The sequence below is a fragment of the Balaenoptera borealis genome, assembly GCF_965194805.1.
Source record: "Balaenoptera borealis genome assembly, chromosome: 5".
NCBI classification, from domain to species: Eukaryota; Metazoa; Chordata; class Mammalia; order Artiodactyla; family Balaenopteridae; genus Balaenoptera; species Balaenoptera borealis.
In genome coordinates, this window is record NC_138862.1 from 136301822 (window position 1) to 136321723 (window position 19902).

The 19902-nt window shown below is 36.2% G+C and overlaps 1 protein-coding gene across 3 annotated transcripts in view; it reads right to left on the reverse strand.

Annotated features, from left to right (window-relative positions):
* The window catches only part of ANKRD28 (ankyrin repeat domain 28), a 176079-nt gene that overhangs the window by 129162 nt on the left and 27015 nt on the right, over positions 1–19902 (reverse strand). Inside the window, exon 2 of one of the 3 annotated variants that reach the window (XM_082392643.1) lies at positions 3836–3883. The exons of the other annotated variants lie outside the window; for them this stretch is intronic. Within the exon in view, the coding sequence (XP_082248769.1) occupies positions 3836–3883 (48 nt within the window). The remainder of the gene's footprint in view (positions 1–3835; positions 3884–19902) is intronic. 3 annotated transcript variants of the gene reach the window in all.

Below are 19902 nucleotides of genomic sequence, written 5' to 3' on the forward strand. Positions count from 1 at the left end.
ACTACTGAGCCCACGTGCCACAACTACTGAGCCCACGTGCCGCAACGACTGAAGCCCGTGTGCTGCAACTACTGAGCCCGCATGCCTAGAGCCTGTGCTCTGCAACAAGAGAAGCCACCTCAATGAGAAGCCCATGCACCACAACAAAGAGTAGCCACCGCTTGCTGAAGCTAGAGAAAGCCTGCACACAGCAACGAAGACCCAATGCAACCAAAAAAAAAAAAAAGAACTTATTAAAAAAAAGGAATAGTAATGAAAGAAGATCGTACAGATGCAGAAAAAGAAGGGAAGATCTAGAACGGAAGTAGAAAAATTATCTGAGTCATGAAGAGGGCATCTTTATCTTCTCAAACAGGAGGAAAGGATCAATGTATAGGTAAGTTAATAAGTGGCAGAGAAAAGATAGTGTTGAAAAGGAGTAGGAGTAAGTGTTTAGCAGTTGAAATGGGTCATGGGTTCTAAGCTGGATAGTAACAAAAATACAGAAATAAAGGTAGTTTTAGTACACAAGACACGTTGTGGGGTGTGTTCACTGGAGTACATGGTTAGAGCTAAGGGTAGAGGATCACTGATGTTGAACTGTTAAGTAGAATGTTCAAAATGTCATCTACGAAGAAATGAAATCACCTAGATGATGGGAAAACAGCTACAGCCCAGAGGTGCTGGGGAGTGAGATTTGACAGACAACAGCAATGTTCCAGAAATAGAAGAATTACCTACCAGATGGCATGCGCCTCAAAATAAGGAAGGTTTTTATAGGTAGGTAGACTAGTAACATTTTCCCAAGATAAACTGGCTGTGAGAAAAGGAACAGCTACACTTAAGAAGACCTCCGGAGAAGGACGTACTTATGAAAACACTGAGTTTCAGCGAAGACAGGACATGGAATGGGTTTTCTGGGAAGAGTGTAGATTCAAGAGTTATACATAAGAACTTAAGGTCTAAATCAATATTTAGATGACTATTTTCAGACTTCAGTCTTGAGAAAAATAACTACTTCCTTTGAAAAGTATGCAAGCAAAAAAATTTTAATAAGCCAAATATAACAATACAGGTAGTTTTCTAGAACATACCCAATATGCCAAAACTAAGGAAGAAAGGAGAAGAAGTATGTAGTACTGTATTTAAGCAGTATTTTTTAAAGTTAGATTATTTTCTTCATAATTTTGATTACCTCAGCAAGTAGTTTAAAGTTAAGCAAAAGTTTCATCATTCAGACTGAAGGCCAGACTGAATTAAAGTTTTTTATATCGTGTTATTTGGGAAAATATCCTATTTGATCTCTTATGAGTATAATTTTTGTCTGGAATTTATGTTATCTAGCAGCATGTCTGGCATATGACTTATGTTTACCAGACCCATGATAAACACATTTTCTGAAATATAATTAACATTGTTTGCATAATTAATAATCTTTCAGCAACTGTTTCGAAGACAACTTAGGCCCAATATTTCAAAGTTTTAGAGTATAAAATTTTTATTTTAAATAGGCTGAATTTCTGCCTTTAAAAAAGATTGAAGAAAGGGTAGTTGCAATTCATTCTGGTTTCTACAATGTGGTGACACTGGGGTAAATGTAGTATTAAGTTACTGTACTTTACAAGCTGAAGGGAGAAAATTTTCAATTTAAAAATAAGTTGCTATGGTTACCCAATGTTTACCTTTATAAGCAATAACTATGTGAGCCATCCAGGGATTTCCCACCAGTGCAGTAGGATCAGTAGCTGAAGTGCACACTAGCTGTTTCACACACAAATTGGGGCTGCATACGCCACTTCCATTTCAAAGTAGTTATCGTTGGGAAATATTAAGGAAGATGATTCACATCTTTCTAAACCACAGAAGGGTGGGTGGAGACAAAAACACTAAAAGTAACTATTTTAAAATCCAAGTGATGACTCAGATAGTTTTCAACATTTTTCATATTCTTTAGTTTCCTCTATTAAAGAGTGCTATCTAAAATTTTACAAAGCAGCTTCTACTGTTGAAAGAAGGAAAGGGTGTTTCTAACGTGTTTCAGTCATGGAATTTTTTTGCATAAATAGATGTTCATGCTCTTGATAAATCTGTAAAACGTCCTGCTTATAACTTAATATTACCTCAGTACTTCAGAATAAAACAATGCCGATTCCTTTAGATGTAGTCAATTTTTAACCTCCTGAGTGGGAAGAAGAGGGTCCCTGTCAGAACTGATGATAAGCTCATTCTTGAAAAACTGGTAGTTAAACCTGCTATCAGTTACTGTATTACGGAACCTTTTGTCTATTTTGTTCACAATTAGAACACTCAGTAATGCAAGAATACCTATGAAACTTTGACCCCAATATAGTTCTAATGTGATCTTAAAATTATGAGACCCATTACATCTTAATGGGTCTTCCACAAAGTATCTAATTTTCTGCACAACAGATTATCAAATATGTTTGTTCTTTAATATCAGGGCTATCCTTAACTAAAATAAAATAGCGCGTTACACCAAACTAGTTTAAACAATAGAGTCTTATCATCATAAACAAAAAGAAGTGAAATAAGGGGGCTCCAAGGTGACTGATTTGGTTACTCAACGCTATCACGTAAGACACCTGGGCTCCTTCCAGCTTTTCTGTCAGACTCAGCATGGACCTTAGGATAATTACCTTCACAGTCACAAAATAATACCTGCCATACTTCAAGGCATCATATCAGACACATATTGCTGTCCAGCAGAAGGGGGAGTTTTCTTCCGTGTCTCCTTTTTTAGGTACAAAGAAGACTTCCCCAGAAGCTGTTGGGTTGGTCAAAAAGTTCGTTCGGGTTTTCCTGTAAGATGTTATAGAAAAACCTGAACGAACTTTTTGGTGAACCCAATACCTAAACTGACTTTCCCTGATATGTGACCAGACCTTGCTCACTACTAAGCAGAGCAGGATTACCATGATTAGCTTACACTATCAGGGACTCCTCCAAGTCATGTGAGATAGAGGTGGGCAACCAAACAAAACTGGGGGCCTGCAAGGAAGGAAGTGGGTAATGGCCAGTGAGTAGGCAACTAACAGTATACTATTTACTATATAGAAAAATTAAATCTTGGCATTTTATTTCAATAGTTTAGTTTTCCCCCCATTATGAGATACTCTGAGAACTCTAGAGATTTATTTTTAAAAGGGAAAAAAAATCAGTCGCCAATAATTTATCTTAAGACAGATGAAAGGCGATCATTTTATGAATATTATTGACAAAAGAGAATAGTATACTTTAGAATATAAAATTGTAAAATTACACTTTAATTCTGACCAATTAAAATCAAAGTTTTATGTCAAAAATGTTTCCTGTTAATCCCACTTTTCTCTTCTAGGAAAAGTAAGGCTAACACTACTAGACATAGGTCAAACCACACCTAGAGTAATGAGACCAGAACACATTCAAAGAAGGCAGCGAGGAATGATCGTGGATCAGTGAAGCTGAGGGGTTTGGAGACAGGGAGAATATGCCAGCTTTAAAGTATCTGAAATGCTGTCATTGCGAAGAGATACCAAACTGCATAGGTCTGGAAATAAGAACTAGGATCAATGAATAGTAGCAAGCAGGAAGATAAAATCTGGTTCAATATAAGATAGTACTTTTTTTACCTAGCATTTTATCTGAAGATGGAACAGGTTGGCTGCTCATAATGGGGCAGGGACGAATATCCCAGGTCACCTGAATACCTACTTACGATGATTCTAGGCGCTTAATGTGTACTTAACTTGTAACAACATACCTGCAAAATACACTCCATTTCACAGATAAATTCTGAGCTAGACAAGTTAAAACTGGAAATCACACAGCTAAGAACTGGAGAAAACTGGATTCTTACCCTGGCCCATCTGTCTCCAAAGCCTGGCTCTTCCCACACATCACACACCTAAAAGAAGTTAAATCAGTTGTTAAGGAAGTAAATGGGATTTCTGAGTTGGTGAGAACTGTCATCTGACTCGAAGTCCCTTTCAAAACTAAGATGCCAGAAATGAAAAGTAATACTCCCTTCCACTTGTACCAGCACTTCACAACTGTTCTCACGTTAGTCCCTCACAGCAGCGATGTAAGGTAAGTAAGCTGGGAGAGCATTCATTCTGTTGGCATTCTACCTCAGAGAATAAGAGGACAACAAAGATGGAGTCCTTCAACTTTCTTCTGGTTTACCCCCAAGATAGTTATTTTCCATTTTTTCCCTCTGATCTTTCATTCATTCAGTACTCATTTACTAAACACTTCTTACATGCCAGATACCAAACCTCAATGACTCTGCAGTCTGATGGGAGGAACCTGTAGGCACAGAGGGAAAAAAAGTACATTTAAAAAAAAAATTTCCATCTCCTTAACAGATCTTACTCTATCAATTTCAACTCCTTTCTTATATCACTTTGATTTACTCCTCACTGCTGCCCCTGTTCCTTTCTCTTAGCCTACAGAAAACTCTGCCCCCCTGTACTACTCCATTTTTACTTGTTTCTCCCTACTGCAGCCAGACTCCATTCTCAACCACCACTCAACTGATACTGCTCTAAGGTCACCAATGATAACCAACTGCAAAATCTTTATTTTTCTCAACTAGTCTACAATACTGGACACCAGTGATCTTTATTAAACTCTCTTCTTGCTATTTCCATAAAATTTTCATCTATTTTTTAAACCTTTTTTGTAGTCCCTTTCATTTGGCTTTTCTTCCACCCCCTATACCTAAATATTGGCTTTCCTTTCAGTCCACTTTTCTTCCTCCTGGTCTACAATCTCTTCCTGGACAATCTCATCTGTTTCTATAATATGAGTCATCATTTATGTGATATTTCCAAGACTTTATTTCCAGTCCTAACCTCCAAACACAACTTCCAAATGCTCAATGGGCCCTTTTACCTGCATGTTCTGTATTATCTCAGACTCGGCATATCAAAATTCAACATACCATCTCTACTCCACTCCCCCAAACGGTTCTTCTGCTGAAATTCCCAGGTTGGTTAACAGCATTGACACTGTCATATACGTAGTACACAAAAAGAATTATCTAGAAGACTTCCCTTACTTTATCTCCCAATTCTAGTTAGTTGCCAAGTTTTAGGCATTCTACCTAAAATCTTCCTGAACTCTCTTCATCCACAGGGACCTAGTTCAGACCCACTTCAGTCCTCATCTGAATTATCAAAACCACCTCCTAACTGGTCTCTCAACTCTTGGCTCTCCTTTTTCCAGTTCTATCCATCCTTGTAGCAGACATGGGTTCCTTCACAAGAATCCCTTGCTTTAGGGAGTGCATCTGGTCCAAAGATATACAAGAGACCGAGGACTGGCCAGAGCACCCCCTACTCCTAGTCACATGTTTAGGTCAGGGATGAACATAAAATCAAAGCCAGGCAGGATTTTCCTCAAGGTTTTAGTTTCCTGCTGAGGATATCAGGGAAAAATACTCTCTTCTTCTTTTGGGACTGTAAGGAAATGTAAGCTGAACTGCCTGTAGAAGAGAAAAAAAGGATACAGCTTTAAAAGGGTAAGGGATGAGGGGACTCCACTGTCACCAAGTCCTGGATGGAGCTCTGCCTGACTATCCCTACTGCCTGGCTAATCAGTTTTCTTTTGCATTTAAGCCACTTTGAGTTGGGATTTCTGCCATTTGTAACCAAGAGTCCTGATTAACAATTTTCTATACCACAAGTCACTTCTCTAAATCACAGATAAAATGTTATTTGCCTGCTTTTATTTAGTCAACTAAATTTTAATAAAACACAACACTGAAGGCACCCACCACTACCTTGTCTTTAAGTTTCACAAATGCAAATATACTTGTTAATATTGTAATATACCATATCATTTCATGCAGCTGTGCCACTGTCTACACTGTTCCCTCTGCCTAGAATGCTCCCTTTCTACCTGCTTATCCACAAAATATATAGTAGGGTTGCATAAAATAAGGCTGGAAAATTAGGTAGGGGCCAAACCATGAAGGGCCTTAAATGCCACACTGACATATACACATTTTAACTGCAGAATGGTGGGGAGACCACTAAAAAATTGTAAGTCAAAAATTGACATAATCAGATTTGTATCTTAGAGGCCTCAATGTGGACGTAGTATGAAGGATGACCTAAAAATGAGGTGATACTAAAGGCAGAGAAAACAATAGTAGGCTACTGAAATAGTCTAAGCCAGAGGCTACAAAGGATGGTAAGAGGAATAAATTAGGACATTTCTGGGGAAATAAATTTTGCCAACTGCTGTCAAATAGCACTGATAAATCTTTCAAAGTTTTTAAACTAGCATTTCTACTTGCAAGAAAGTAGACATAAGGAAGTAAATGTGAAGCCTATAAAATTTACATATCAAGATTTTACTGAAGGAGCATTGATAAGAAAACATTAACAACAACCTAAGTGTTAAACAATAATTTAAAATTTAGAATATATCATACAGTGAAACTGAATGATATTTAAAAACCGAATTTTTTAAAGCATGAGGCAATACCCATAAATGTTAAGTGGAACACACCACTGCACACAATATGATTCTAATTATGTTCAATAATGAAGATCAGAAGGATTTTTTTTTAAAAAAAGCAACAACAGTATCGAGAGATTAGTTAGATGAGTGGTAGGATTATGGATAATTTGTTCATTCCTTCATATGTTCACATATTTGGTTTTTTCTGAGTAACACTATTCCTTAGTCATGATTTGCTAAACTCAACCACTATTTAACGGTAAAGAAAAATGTCCTACACGGGTTAAATGACAAAAATTCACATTAATAAGTGTTGGGACCAAAACCTGAACACTGCCTGGATGGAAGGCTTGCTGTTAAGAAGCAGACCCATGAAGGCAGAGCCATCACCCGCAGCTCCGGAGAACCTGCAACAGCTGGGCACTGAGCACAGACCAAGGCTGTTAAGGCTTGAAGCTGGCCTCTAAATTCGCACCTCAAAGGCATCAAATCACCAGTGAAGAGGAGACTATAAGAAGGCGTAATTTAAATGCTTATTTTTATAACTTTATTTTTATATAAAAAAATCTTTCAAGGAACAGAAAAGGAAATAGTAATGACAGACTAGACAGAAGAAAGAAGGCCTCAGAGAAAGGTGTTTGGAGACACTGATGTTCTATTGTCTGTACTTACTTTGCTTTTTAAAATACATGAATGCTTTTAATGCGAGACTATTATTTCCTTGAAGTGAGATTTCCACAACCTTGTTACAATCCCAAATAAACTCTACAGACCCAAGCATTCAATTTAGTCAAGCAGGATAACGATCAAAAAGTCCTTTGATAACTAACAGAAGAGAATTTGAATATAATATTTGTGAAATAAAAAGGCTTCAATGAAGACGTTTGGGTGGCTACTGGATAGGAGAGAAAAACAAAATGATCAAGGACAATTTTTAAAGCCTGAGCTCTCTGAATTTTTTCTAACTTTACAAATTAAGAAACTGTGTTTTATTTAGATGCCATTTAAATTACAGTACCACCTAAAAAATCAAAACATCTAAGACGGTTCTAATGTAGCAGATTGAAGATTATATAAAAAATCTAGTCATGTATAGCTCTTAACCATTTCATACACAAAGACTTATTATCTTTTTTTAAAAATTAAACTGAGTATTAGATCACAAATGATTACAACTATGTTTCACTAGTTTTAATTTACCTACCTATAAGAGCAGTATATACCGCTATCTTAACTTCACTGGTTCTTTACGAAGAATTTAAAAATGATTCCCTATGTAAAGTTAGAAAATTTGCAGAAACCAATGCAAAAGCACCATCCAGTGGTAAAAGATGAAAATTACAACTTATAAATTTGTGACTCTACATGGTCTCCAATACAAATTACCAGGAAAGAAAAAATAAATGGGCTAAATGATGTTGATGGTGTCTGCTATTTGTTACCATTTTCCCAATCAAATCTTATTCTTACTACCTTAAGTTTGACATTTTTCCCTTTTCTGACTTGCCCACCCATTACCCAAATGCTTGACTAAATTCAAGACTCACCCAGGGCCTTTACTGAGCCAGAGGTTAGAAAACAGTTTCTAAAGAACAGAAATAAGGTGTGTGAGGGATGAATTTCCAGTGGAATTCTACTCAGCAAGGGCCATTCCAGGTAACAACAAATGAGAGGCATCCTATGTTTCATTTTTATTTAAATGATAAGTTGGTAGATAATCCTGAAAAGCCAGGTAAAGATTCACAATTGGTTAATGCATTCAGAATTCAGAATTGCTAAAGAGAATATGAATACTTGACATCATCAAAATTATTCCAAGTTGAAGAATACAACCTAATAATGCTTTCCCAAAAATCTGCTCCCCATCTACCGGAATATAGATGGATAAAAATTTTCAGCTTCCAATAACACCTCTCTGATCACCCTCTTCTAAAAAAAAAAAAAAAGGTAACTAATAAATTACTAAAAAGCAAAAAGCTAATAAGGGTGATTTTTTTGTTTTGAAACAACATTGCATTAAGTCTACTTAATATCAAATGGTATTACCATTTGATAATCATCATAAACTATTTATCACAAAGTATGGCAGGCTGCCACTTGGTAATGGTAAAGAAGCCAATGACTGGGCTATAGTTTCTTCCTTTCTACACAATCTTTCAGTATGCATGAATTTCAAATAAGAAGCCTAACAAACCATACCAATGATATCAAACTAGCTTATATTGTCTTCACTAGTGCCTTCAGTTTGACACCTGCAGCTTTTTAAACTACTTTCACTAACAACACAGGCGTCACTCTCATAGTGAGGCTCCCTGGGGATGACAGGCTGACATGTCTACAGTGAATGGCTGACATGTCTACAGTGTACATCACAAACATGGAACACACAGGAAAACGAGCTAGGAGCAGGGAGACACCAGTCAGACAAGAGAAGGAAGAACACGTCCAGTACTACATCAGTGTTTCAGCATAAAATAAAACTAACTGCACTGTCATCATCAGCTATTTAATATTCTCTTCTCCAAGCTCCAACAGAGTGACAGCTTATTAGATTCTTAAGCCCCCTCCACTGAAAATCTATTTGAATTATTAAGTAAGTTGCTATACTAAGTTTCGCACGAATACAGGGCCCACCACACTTACAAACAGAATGTCTACAACACAGGATTTGCATTGACACTAAGTATTTATTCACATACACTTATATATAAAAGCGAAGTTTAAGTTACAACCATGTGTAAATAGCAACAAACTAACAAATTACAAGAGCTGCCTCTATTACTCAAGAGAGACTATGGGAAAACCACCTAGCATAATAGGAATTCCCACACTATTTCCTCTGGTAGAAGCAGTAGTGGTATTGTTTCAATTCCAATATCAGGCCTGTAGCAGAAAACAAATACCAAAAGCAAGAATATGCTGACCCTAGAAATGAAGGGCTACAATATAGTACTTTGAATTACTAGATCATATTCAAAAATCTTACTAATTCAGAACTTAGTTTTACCCTTCTATCAAGAAAGAAAATTATTTTTAAAAAGAAAGAAAATTATTAATCTGTGTAATGAGACAGAGTTTTTAAAAGGTTTTCTTTATATATGAACGATTTCTTGCTGGATTCTCTGAAGAGACTCAAAAAGTGGGGTTAGATTCTCAGAATTGCTAGCAACAAGACATTCTCATTAATTAAAAAAACAAAAAACTATCCAAATATATTTACTATAACATTTATCAAATAATTTCACGGGCATATCTTAATCTAAGAAACTGTCTATAAAGTATAAAATATTCAATCTACATAATTTCTGAATATTAAAAACATGGTCATTTTAGAAATACATAAATTTAAGAAATAACAATATCTCCCAAAGATAAACACTGATAATTATTTTCTATATATGTACTAAAAATTTGTGATAATATACTATTTAGTAACTTGCTTCTCTCCATTTTCTTCCACTTGACAATGTGGACCTTACTCATGTTCTTGAATATTCCTCTTTAACACCTTCAATGACTATGTAACATAACATTCAAAAGTACTATCATCTGTATTATATTTAACCAATTTCCTAAGATTGAACATTGGAGTTACTCCTCTTTTTTTACTCATATATAATAATTTTTTCAGGCTCATATCACAACAGTTATTTTTAGTGAAATGGCTTGTCTTCAAATAAATAAAATTAGGCCTAAAATACTCTGGAGCCTTAATTCTCAGGTGCACTGACTTAGAAAGATCAAATGTCAGAATTAAGTTCTCTGTATAAAAGTATTCTGTCAACGATATTTATTATTAGTCTGAAAGAATCATCAGTTTTAGCGTTGTTCTCATAGTGATTATTGCTATGTTCTAATATGCCTTTCCAGTATGTTAGAAGAAGACAGAAACCATCCTATCCACCTGGCAGAAGAAGGTTAACTACAGTTCTAAACATATTAAAAATTGTTATTTCTCCTCTTGTCAAAACTCTTTATGAAAAAATTAACCTTGTCAAAAAAATAGTCAAGGGGCATTACTTTTACTATGTCTTCTACCATATTAATGTAACAGACATAGTAGTAATATTAACTTGCCATTTGGTGGCAGCAAACACAAAAGAAGTAATTTCCTGAGTACACCTATTGTATTATTACCAATTCAAAGGTAGTCTTCCCTGAATCTCGAATTTTTAAACAAGAGTTTCAAATGAAAGATGGTGTTTTACAGGTTTTAACAGGTTTAATGTTTTAACCCTGTTAACAATCAAGCTCAAAACAGTATTAAAAGAGAATTTGTGATTAATATTAATAGCTTTCTGTTACTATAGCATTTACCAATACAATTTAATAGCCTCTAAAACTATGGAAACCTTTTGATGCTTATCAAGCAATAAGTAACTGCAATAACTTTCATTTGTGCTAAGTAATATTTATATATCTCATGTAAAAATTACATTTTTTTACTCTAACCAAATCCAGCTAGCCTAGCCTCGTAAGCCACAAATACTTATTCAATAATCATTTGTTAATAACTTCATATGTGCTAAGTACAAGGAATACAGCAGTGAACAAAAGAAATTGTTTCTGGCTTCATGAAGCTTATACACCCTTTTCCCAGACTTGTAAAATGGTGTAGTAAAAGGCCGGCTTGAGAGTCTAAATAGTATACAAATATACATAAAATACAAAAATATTGTTTCGCTCTACATATAATTTACAATAAAAAAACTACACAAAAAAATTAGAGTAAAGAAATGCAACAGAGTTTTGCTTCCTCTTCTTTTGAAATATCAAGTTATTTCGAAAGGGAAAATGTTTGGTGCTCTTAATTTACTATTCTTGTTTACTCAACCCACAAGATGCTAAGTGACTGAAATAATTAAGCTGTATCAAACTGAAAAATGTACACAGAGTATCTTTTCACACAAAATAATCACACAGCAAAGTTTGTCAAACTTTGCAGTAACTTATTTGGAGAAATCACTGCCAAAATGTCTTGTAATCCAAGACACTGAGAAGCATGAGTCTAGGATCACGAGTGGATTCACAATGAGGCTATATGGTGCACATAAGGACAGATGAACCATTGAGTTACACACCCCGTCCTCATAGCACAGCAGCTCCTCCAGGGCGAGGCCGTATGCCACTCACATCAGTATACCCCTATGACTCTGCAAACAACAGTCATGAACAATTTGCTATGCATGGATATTTATTTCTCATACTGATGACTGGATCTTGTTAGCAGAAGAGAAATTTCATTTTCTTTTTTCTGTTTTTGTCCCAAGTAGATACAAGATTCTACAGGTTAAAAATTAACATCGGCAATTTCACATGGGCCAACCTAATACCAATTATTCACGACATAAGTTCCTTGAGGGTAGGCACCATTTCCTATCCCCCTCAAAATGTCTGTCTTCTAGTAAGGGAAAAAGATAAGTAAAAAGTAAACTGCAAAGCAGTACAATAAGTGCTTTGACAGAAGTTCAAACTTCTGTTTGTGTGTGTGTGTGTGAGAGAGAGAGAGATGTACATACATATAATGCATTAGGAATCACAAGGTATACAAGTCAGTGAATGACATCAGGAAAAGTGGAAGCCACCTGGAAAATAAAATTAACTAGGACTCAAAAAGATTAAGTGATCACTATATTGAGCTGTATGTGTTTAAAGAAATATAAAAGTACTGGGAAACTACTGACTGATTTCTCTCTGAGATGGGAAGAAAGTCAGGGATGTCTGCCCTCACCACTCCTATTCAATTTATCATATTGGAACTCCTAGCCACTGCGATAGCACTATGAGAAGAAATAAAGGGCATACAATTTGGAAAGAAAGAAAGAAAACTACCTGTATTAGCAGACAACATGATTGTCTATGTAGAAAATCTCATGAACATGTCTAAAAACGTTTCCAGAACTAATAAGTTTAGCAAAGTCATAGAATACAATTGTATTTCTACATACTACCAATGAACTAAAAATAAAAAAATTTTTAAGCAGTACCATTTATAATAGCACCCCAAATTAGAAATACTAAGGTATAATTTAACAAAATATATGCAGAATCTGCATGCTAAAACTATAAAATATTGATAAAGGAAATCAAAGACCTAAATAAATGAAGAAAGATACCACATTCACGTACCTGGAAGACTCATTATTGTTAAGATGTCTATTTTTCCTCATTTAATCTATAGACTCAGTGCAATCCCAATCAAAGTCCCAGTGGTATTTGCAGAAATGAATAAGCAGATTCAAAAATTTATATGGAAAGGCAATGGAACTACAAGATCCAAAACAAATTTTATGAAGAATGAAGTTGCAGGAGTCACACTACTAGAAGGCTACAGTAATCAAGACAGTGTCACACTGGACAAAGGGCAGACATATAGATCTGATGGGCTGGAATGGAAGAGTCTGGAAATATATCCACACATATGTCGTCAACTGACTTTTGACAAAGGTGCAAAAGGCAGTTCAACAGAGAAAAAATAATCTTTCCAACAAATAGTCTGGAACAATTAGATAATTCATTTGCCAAAACAACAACAGCAGCAAAACCAGAGACCTCTACCTGATACTACATACAATTAACTTACAATGGCTCACAGGCCTAAATGTACAATCTGAAACTATAAAATTTCTAAAAGAAAATATAGGAGGAAATGTTTGTGACGATGGTGAAGGCAAAGATTTCTTAGAGATGATATCAAAAGTACAACCCAAAATAAAAATACTGATTTCTTAAAATTCATCAAAACAAAGAATTTCTGCTCTTTGAAAGACATCATTAAAAGAATGAAAACACAGGCCACAGACTGAAAGTGCTTGCAAATTAGATATATGACAAAGGAATTATATCCAAAATAAATGAAGAACTCCTATAACTCAATAATAGGACAGTCCAATTTTTTAAATGGGCAAAAGATGTAAACAATTTGACACTTCACCAAAGATATACAGACATGAAAAATATATAGACATTAATCATTAGAAAAACACAAAATAAAATACAATGAGATACTATTACACACCTACTAGAATGTCCTTTTTTAAAAAAAATTGACAATACCAAATGCATTATGCTAAGTGAAAGGCTGTATACTGATTCTATTTCTTATGACATTATGCAAAAGCCAAAACCTTAAGAACAGAAAAAAGATAAGTAGTTGTTAGGAGCTAGGGACCTGGGGAAGGGATGAATACAAAGGGGTAGAAAGGAATTTTTAGGGGTGATGGAATTGTTCTCTATCTTGACTGCAGTGGTCATTACATGACTGTATGCATTTGTACAAACTCACAAAACTGTATACTAAAAAGCGTAAATTTTACTATATCTAAATTATACCTTAATAAAAATAGAAAAAAACTATAAAATTACTAGAAGAAGCCACCCAACAGTTTTAAAAAAAATCTAACAGAGAAGACACAAAAATTTAGAAGACATAATAAAAATTCATAAATTTAAACATCTAAAAATATTAAATTTCTGCATTAAAAAAATGTAACCAAAAAGTGAAACAAATGACAAATATTGGGGGGGTGGGAAGAATCCACTATTAAAAAAGGCAAAGAACAGAAACAAACAATTCATAGGAAAGGAAACATAAATGTCTCATATAAAGAGATGCTCAACCTCGTAAAAGAAAATCAAATTAAACTATATGGATGTATCGTTGATCATCTCTCAAACTGGAAAAGATCAAAAAGTCTAAAACTGTTTAGATCCTAGAATGAATGAGTTATTAACATATCTAATCAGTTATTAACATAATCTCTGTGGGAAAGCGACTTGTCAATATCCAGCAAACTACGAACACATATTCTACTGATATGGAAATACATTTCCAGGATACATTTTTAAGTGAAAAGAGCAAGTTACATTGGGTCTATAAAGTCTGATGTCTTTTGTGTAAGAAAGAGCGCGCCAACTGAAGAATGTCTACAAGGACTGAGTCACTACAGTCTCTGACCTTTAACACACCCTGAAAGGAGTTCAGGGTGGAGATCAGGAAGGAGGCACTCTGTGTTCTGGGAAAACTGGCAGAACAGGCCTTCAGATAGTTAGATATTTTCAGGAGAAAATTTTATGAACCCCAAACTCTTGCATCTTCCCATACTTAGAAAAGCACTAAAACCATTAACTAAGACACGTGCTCCTTGTGACTAGCAGCAACCTTCTACCGAGATGTGCGCTTGGTTGCATGTACCAGATTCGTCAAAATCACAAATGTTGACCTCCTCCCTTACGTCCTTAGAACAGTTTCTCAGAGCTCTCTGGAAGCCTGGTTCCCAGGCTGAAACAAACTCGACTCACAGTTTTGCGTTGTGCGTTTTTAAGTTGACAAGAAAAAGACATATTTGTATTTGCTTTTATCTGCATATAGAAACACTAAGGCTACAGAGGAAACAAACATGGTTATTCATTTGGAATGAGCTGTACAAATTTTACTCATGAGACACAAAATGGGGGAAAGACTTCTCAAGTATAGCTTTATCTGGTTTTGATTATTAAATTATGTGAAGGGAGGAAAAGAAAGAGGGAGGAGAAAGAGGAATTTAACCTGTAGTTGGTACATTTGTACATGAGCAAAGTGATATATGTAGGTGTTACATAATAAAGAATTTGTCTGGTCTTTGTCCTGGGTACCTGAGAGCATCTGAATCCTTGGTATTTCCCAAGTGATAGAAGTCTCTTTGTTATTCATGGTGAGCTCCAAGGACCATACACTGGTTTACACTAATGAGGTGACTCAAGGCAGGCCTCTAGATTGTTCCAGATTGGGGTTGACCATGCTGAAAGAACCATCGTGTGATAAAAGGATTGGGGCTGTGAGCCACGTGATATTAGCCTTACCTCCTGAACTCCAGGGAGGGGAGGAGGCTAGAGATTGAGTTCAATCATGTGGCCAATGATTCAACCCATCATACCTATGAATTGAATCCCCCCAAATAAATAATCTTTACACTGAAGTACCAACAAGCTACGAGGGTGATCTGTCTGAGACAGGCTGGGACCTGGGACCTGGGACCCTCTGTCGCAGTGCTTACACCTGGACAAACGTCTCTTCAAGCAACAGAATACAAAGAAACTATAAGGGACTAAAAATAACTGCATGCATGTGCAGTTGGGGCAAATTGCAAACAACAAAATACAACAGGATCAAAAGCCCAACTGCCACTTCTAAGGTGTTAGGAAAAAAAGCAGGGTAACATGCATGATCCCTGCACACAGCTCCACCAAGGGGGTGGGCAGACCACCTAAGCCACCCCTCTGTCCCTATCCACTGAGCTGCCCCTACCGTAAACCCCATTTAAGGGACCAGCTCACACACACCCCCACCCCCACCCCCCGCCTGCCTCAGGGAGCAAGCAAAGGCACCTGTTGCTTGTTCTCGCTCCCTCTTGCTACAGCTGGAGCCCCAGTAAAGCCTTGCCTGAATTTCTCATCTGGCCTCATCAATTTCTACCGATTTGAGTCCAAGAACCCAGATAACACATCCTGAAGACTCAGAAAACGAGTGTGGGACCCTCTCAGGTCTATGTGTCTCCCCCTTTTGCTGGTTCAGCTCTCTATCCTTTGGCTCTAATAAAACTGTAATCATAAGTATAGCATTTTCCTGAGTTCTGGAAGTCATTCTAGCAAATTATCAAGCCTGAGGGGGTAGTGGGAAGCCCAAAATTTATAGCCAGTAGGTCAGAAGTGAGGCTGGCATGGGAACCCTGGAGCCACAGTTGGTGTCTGAAGTGAGGGTAGTCTTGCTGAGGACCAAACCCTTAACCTGTGATGTCTACAGAACTGCCCTGTAGTAGGTGGTTATTCATTGCAGCCTTGTTTGCATTAGCAAAAAAACAACCTAGATATCAATAGGGAACTGGGAATATATAAACAAGAAAATACTAAGCAGCCGTGAGTAATAAAAAAAAAAACTCTGTAAGTATTGACAGGGAATGATCCTGGAGGTAGAGAGCGGAAATAAGACGCACAACAGTGTGTGATATACTATCCATTGTGTAAAAGGCAGTAACAACTGATATTTGTTTATATAATGATAAAATCTCTAGGGATAAAAAAAAAAATACTATTGGTTGGCTAGAGTAAGGGAAACCAAACAACCTGGGGGTGAGTGGATCGAAGTATAAGGAAATATTTTTACATTATATCCTTTCATTCCTTTTAAATGGTGAACCGTATGACTGCCTGTTAAAATTAAATTTTAAAAGCTACATAGATGAATCAGATGCATACCAATGGTAAGAATTATTTAGAACAATGGTTCACTCAACACTGGAAATGTAATCTACTCCTTTGAAGAATAATTCAATTATTTAAATATCTAAAAGGCAAAATGATAAATCAACGTGATGTTATATGATGCAACCATTAAATATCATAATTTGGAAGATTACGTAGCAACTAGGTGAAGCGTGACACTAAAATGAGATGAAGCTGGGTTTCAACCCAAATTATATATAGGAGCCCCATAATTAATAATGTGTCCTTGACAAAACATTTTTTATGAAAATAGAGGTGCCTTGCATGGTTGTTGTGAGGAATCATATTAATATATAAAAAACATCTAGTGCAATATATTTTGCTAAATGAAAAGGTTATAAAACTGCATATACCCTCTGTTTAGAATTATGTATCACTCATTCATTCCAAGAGTTACTGAGTTGTTACTATGTGCTCTGGGCTGGTAACAAAGAGCACAGCATTGTTCTGAAGGAGCTATAGTTTAGTAGCGGAGACAAGCACACACACAATGTGCTTATGACAGAAGGATACACACTGATAATTAAGAAAGCCCAGGCCTAAAAAGGGGCAGAAAGAAAATGCCTGTAAGTATTAATGAAATGAATTAATTAATGCTTATAAGTACTAAATTGATGAAAATGCTTATAAGTACTAAATTTTGCAGTCATAGAGAAAGCAAGACTAATCCAATCTCAAGAAGTAGAAGAACTGAGTATGTGTGCGTGTGCATGTGTCAGGTATCACTTCTGCTAGGATGACTTGGTCTTGAAACAAGCTGGCCAAATAAAGGTAAAAAGGCATTTATAATAAGGAGGGCTGGGTGTAAAACAATAGAAAGCAACACACTACAGATAGAAATATAAATTAATATAGTCTCTGTATATTACAGATGTATGTCCTGCTGAAAAAGATCTCTGAAATATATCAATTGGGAGGAAAACATACACAACAATCAAGTAAACCCCTTGTGCTTTGAAGTCTGCAACTACATTTCCCAGAATCCCTTTTCTCGAATGATTCAAGGATAGCGTTTCTCTGCCAATGAGGGTTACTGCAAGATTTACAGAAAAGAAAGGAACGCTATTATTGTCTGATGGCAAATGTGAGTAAACACATGGGCAGGCAACAGGCATGACGTTTGAACTGGCTGCTGCATGAGAATCATCTGCTTTTTCCAGACTCAATATTGTACAATGTCAATTTTCCAAATTAAATCCATAATTTCAATGGAATAACCATTAAATTCAAGTTTCCATGGCAATTTGAAATTTTTTTCAATGTGCATAAAAAAAATCAAAGAGTAAGGAAGAGTCAATTTTGAAGAAAAATGTGAACTTCTCAGCATATACAAAAATAAAATTCCAGGTGGGTCAAGAAACTAAGTGGGGGCTTCCCTGGTGGCACAGTGGTTGAGAGTCTGCCTGCCAATGCAGGGGACACGGGTTCGAGCCCTGGTCTGGGAGGATCCCACATGCCGTGGAGCGGCTGGGCCCGTGAGCCACAATTGCTGAGCCTGCGCGTCTGGAGCCTGTGCTCCGCAACAAGAGAGGCCGCGATGGTGAGAGGCCCACGCACCGCGATGAAGAGTGGCCCCCACTTGCCGCAACTGGAGAAGGCCCTCGCACAGAAACAAAGACCCAACACAGCCATAAATAAATAAATAAATAAATAAAATTTTTTAAAAAAGAAACTAAGTGGGTAAAGAAACTGCAAATTTTTAGAAGAAACAGTATTTTTAGGAACTTGATGGTTTCTTACACAAGGAAGGAAAAAACATAAAAGATTGGTAAGTATGATTACACTATAATTTAAAGTTTCTGAACAAGACTCCATAAATAAAGTGAAAAGACTAGCAACATATTGAGATGTATATAACAAAACCACCACCAACACAGAAATCATAGTATGCACACACACACAAACACACACACACGACTGCATTGTAAGGAGGGGAAAAAAATGAACAACAGGCAACTCACGCAAAAAATTCCAATTGGTCAAAACATATGAAGATATATTCAATCTCAGTATAATCTGAGAAATACAAATTAAAATGAGATACTACTTCATACCCATCAGACTGTAAAAACTGAAGTCAAACTAAAACAATTACCAACAAGTTTAAGAGTAAAGAGGCAATATAAATTGGTACAACCACTTTGGAGAAAATTAAAATTACACAGTAAAGGTGAACGTGTATAACTGCTACGACCCAGAAAGCCTACTTGCACATGTCAACCTCAGAGAAACTTGGGCATGTACACAAGGAGATACACCAGGATATCTACTGCAGCACTCTTTGTAACAGCTCAAAACTGGAAACTACCTAACTGCAGTATGTTAGGGGAATAAACTGCATTTATTTGTATGAGATACATAGCAATTATAACAAATGTACTACCATGAATAAATTTTTAAAACAATGTTGCAAAAGACACATATAGTATACCATTTAAAAGTTTAGAAAACACAAAAATAATAGTTCATGTTGTTTATGATATTGTTTACGATATTGTTTATGGATATATAAATACAGTGTAAGTGCAAAAAACGGAATGATGTAAGTCAACTTTCAAGGTGGTTACCTAGGGAAGGATGGAAACGGGGCTCTAGCTGTACATATAACTATTTTACTCTTTTAAGAGACAACGCAAATAGGGCAAAGTATTAACATCTGTTTATTCCTGGTACTAGGTATGTAGGTTTCTACTGAATTTTACTTTATCCTGTGTGTCTGAAAATCTCAATCTGATTTTAAAATATTTTTCAAGAAAGATCATTCTGCTTGGCTTCAGCATAGAAGATAAACTGAAATGGGCAAGTCTGTGGAAGGGCAGACTGGTGAGAGGCTCTGTCGATCCCAGTGGGAGGCAGAGCAGCATGAAGCGAGAGCAAGGAAGTGGGAGGAGAGAGACCTGTTCCTTACACACACGGATTAGGACTAGAGAGTTCTTCACACATTCATGCAATCCTTGGATGCCTGGGAGCCATTCTTTCAGGATCTCCTGTATTGTTGAAATATTTGTGCACATATGATAACTCAAAAAAAAGGTTCTCCAATGTCAGCCTGATTTGGGATTTGTCTTACAAAATTCAAGTTCAATTACATCAGCTTCTAGATACAGAACTTATGCTGCCTTTCTACAGAACTACTTAGTAAAAATCAAAGCTTGAGGAGCCTCTGTCCAGAAACTGTGCACTACTATTATTAAA